The sequence below is a fragment of the Austrofundulus limnaeus genome, unplaced genomic scaffold (genome assembly GCF_001266775.1).
Source record: "Austrofundulus limnaeus strain Quisiro unplaced genomic scaffold, Austrofundulus_limnaeus-1.0 Scaffold2278, whole genome shotgun sequence".
Lineage (NCBI taxonomy): Eukaryota > Metazoa > Chordata > Actinopteri > Cyprinodontiformes > Rivulidae > Austrofundulus > Austrofundulus limnaeus.
In genome coordinates, this window is record NW_013954680.1 from 22531 (window position 1) to 26001 (window position 3471).

At 51.7% G+C, this 3471-nt stretch overlaps 1 protein-coding gene across 1 annotated transcript in view; it reads left to right on the plus strand.

The window, feature by feature from the left end:
* LOC106537374 (FSD1-like protein) overlaps positions 1-3471 on the plus strand; it is a gene marked incomplete at its 5' end in the record, with an annotated part of 14894 nt that overhangs the window by 1941 nt on the left and 9482 nt on the right. The window contains 4 exon segments of the mRNA XM_014034752.1: positions 422-543; positions 710-940; positions 2573-2671; positions 2747-2876. Coding sequence (XP_013890206.1) covers positions 422-543; positions 710-940; positions 2573-2671; positions 2747-2876 — 582 coding nt within the window.

Here is a 3471-nt window from a genome sequence, read left to right on the forward strand (position 1 = left end):
GAACATGTTTCCTGTTGTCACATGTTGGATTATTAATCTGAACATGTTTCCTGTTGTCACATGTTGGATTATTAATCTGAACCGTCAGATTAGAACAGAGCTGACTCAGTGGAGCAACAGGTTTCTGCTCAGTCTGGATTACAGCTCATATCCTGGATTTGTAAACCTGACTTTTATAAAGCAGCTGGTTTTTCTTTGTTGTTTTGTTTGTTTGTTTGTTTGTTTGTTTGTTTGTTTGTTTACGTTCACTCTTTTAATGAATGATCTCACTGATCTTTGCTGAAACATTAACACTTTAACCAATAACAGTTAAGTTCTGACTGTTCTTGCATGCAAACCCTGCCTTTAACATGTTAACCCCGCCCCCAACACTAACACATGCTCCGCCCATCCGTGGGGACCCGCCCCTTGCTTTTGTCAGGGTAACAATGGCTCCGGCTTTCCGGCTGACGACTCGTCCCGTGGTCTCAGAAAACATGTCGCAGTTTACTGTTGACTTCAGCACTGAGAGGGCGGGACTTCAGCATCTTCACTTCCTGCCAGGTCCGAGGACACGCCCCCTTTTGTTATTTCATTTGCTCCTTTATGAAGCTTTAGTTTCTGTCCTCCTGTCTGTGTCTCACTCTGTTCTCATCATTATTTCTCTGAAAGAAACAGACACTGTTTTTAAAAGAAAGTGTGGTTTCCATGACGACTGGCATGTCTTTAGTCCCTAAAGCTCCAGAGATCGACGTCTCCCGCTGCTTTGTCCGTGACAACGCCATCACCGTTGCCTGGCAACCAGTCGGGAAGGTTGACGATGACGGGGCCAACAACGYGCCGGTGGAACTCTACGAAGTGGAATATCGTCAAACCAACCATGACGGCTCACTGAGAGCGTCCCCAGAGACATGCTGGGACAGGATGTGTGACATCAGAGAGACACAGGTCACCATCTCAGGTGAGTTACTGCGCTGTCCCAACTCTGAGGGACAAACGTCCCACGTCTGAGGGACAAACGTCCCACGTCTGAGGGACAAACGTCCCACGTCTGAGGGACAAACGTCCCACGTCTGAGGGACAAATGTCCTCGTCCCACGTCTGAGGAACAAACGTCCCAACTCTGAGGGACAAACGTCCCACGTCTGAGGGACGAACGTCCCACGTCTGAGGGACGAACGTCCCACGTCTGAGGGACAAACGACCCAACTCTGAGGGACAAACGTCCCACGTCGGAGAGACAAACGTCCCACGTCGGAGAGACAAACGTCCCAACTCTGAGGGACAAACGTCCCACGTCGGAGAGACAAACGTCCCACGTCGGAGAGACAAACGTCCCAACTCTGAGGGACGAACGTCCCACGTCAGAGAGACAAACGTCCCACGTCTGAGGGACAAACGTCTCACGTCTGAGGGACAAACGTCCCACGTCTGAGGGACAAATGTCTCACGTCTGAGGGATGAACGTCCCACGTCGGAGAGACAAACGTCCCAAATCTGAGGGACAAACGTCCCAACTCGGAGAGACAAACGTCCCACGTCTGAGGGACAAACGTCTCACGTCTGAGGGACAAACGTCCCACGTCAGAGAGACAAACGTCCCACGTCGGAGAGACAAACGTCCCAACTCTGAGGGACGAACCTCCCATGTCGGAGAGACAAACGTCCCAACTCTGAGAGACGAACGTCCCACGTCGGAGAGACAAACGTCCCAACTCTGAGGGACAAACGTCCCAACTCTGAGGGACAAACGTCTCACGTCTGAGGGACGAACGTCTCACGTCTGAGGGACGAACGTCCCACATTGGAGAGACAAACGTCCCAATTCTGAGGGACAAACGTCCCATGTCTGAGGGACAAATGTCCCAACTCTGAGGGACGAACGTCCCACGTCTGAGGGACAAACGTCCCAACTCTGAGGGACAAACGTCCCACGTCGGAGAGACAAACGTCTCACGTCTGAGGGACGAACGTCCCACGTCGGAGAGACAAACGTCCCAACTCTGAGGGACGAACCTCCCATGTCGGAGAGACAAACGTCCCAACTCTGAGAGACGAACGTCCCACGTCGGAGAGACAAACGTCCCAACTCTGAGGGACAAACGTCTCACGTCTGAGGGACGAACGTCCCACATTGGAGAGACAAACGTCCCAATTCTGAGGGACAAACGTCCCATGTCTGAGGGACAAATGTCCCAACTCTGAGGGACGAACGTCCCACGTCGGAGAGACAAACGTCCCAACTCTGAGGGACAAACGTCTCACGTCTGAGGGACAAACGTCCCACATCGGAGAGACAAACGTCCCAATTCTGAGGGACAAACGTCCCATGTCTGAGGGACAAATGTCCCAACTCTGAGGGACAAACGTCCCATGTCTGAGGGACAAATGTCCCAACTCTGAGGGACGAACGTCCCACGTCGGAGAGACAAACGTCCCACGTCTGAGGGACGAATGTTCCATATCGTCACCTCACACACCTGACATCACACSTGACATCACACACCCGACGTCACATGTGACCTCACGCACGACATCATAGTCTGATGTCGTCTCTGTTGCCTAGCAACACCGGTGTGTTTTCTTGTTCCAGGTTTGAAGTTTGACTCTACGTTTGTTGTTGTTCGAGTTCGAGCAAAGAACAAAGCAGCTGCTGGAGAGTTCTCCGAGCCCGTCACCATGGAGACCAGAGGTAAACACAGGAAGCCGTTAGTGAACAAAGATGGGGGAACAGATGATGTCTCACTACGTCCTTGTTTGTCTGCAGCTTTTCATTTTGGATTTGATGCAGCAACGGCCCACGCTGAGCTGAAGGTTCAGGGCGACACGGTTACCTGGGAGTCGCAGGGGGCCAAAGGTCACGATGCACGCCTCAGAGGCAAAGACAGTAAGAGCAGGTGAGTCAGAACCTGAGACCAAGCAGGTTAATGGGTCAGACCCACAACATGGGTCACACTGGAACCAGGTCCAAACTGTATCAATAAATGGGACACAAAACGTAAGGACTTGTCAGGACATGTTGAGACAGGACATGTCAGGACAGGACATGTTGAGACAGGACAGGACATGTCAGGACAGGACATGTTGAGACAGGACAGGACATGTCAGGACAGGACATGTTGAGACAGGACATGTTGAGACAGGACTTGTCAGGACAGGACATGTCAAGACAGGACATGTTGAGACAGGACATGTCAAGACAGGACATGTCAGGACAGGACATGTTGAGACAGGACTTGTCAGGACAGGACATGTTGAGACAGGACATGTCAGGACAGGACATGTTGAGACAGGACAGGACATGTCAGGACAGGACATGTTGAGACAGGACATGTTGAGACAGGACTTGTCAGGACAGGACATGTCAAGACAGGACATGTTGAGACAGGACATGTCAGGACAGGACATGTTGAGACAGGACATGTCAGGACAGGACATGTTGAGACAAGACATGTCAGGACAGGACATGTTGAGACAGGACATGTCAGGACA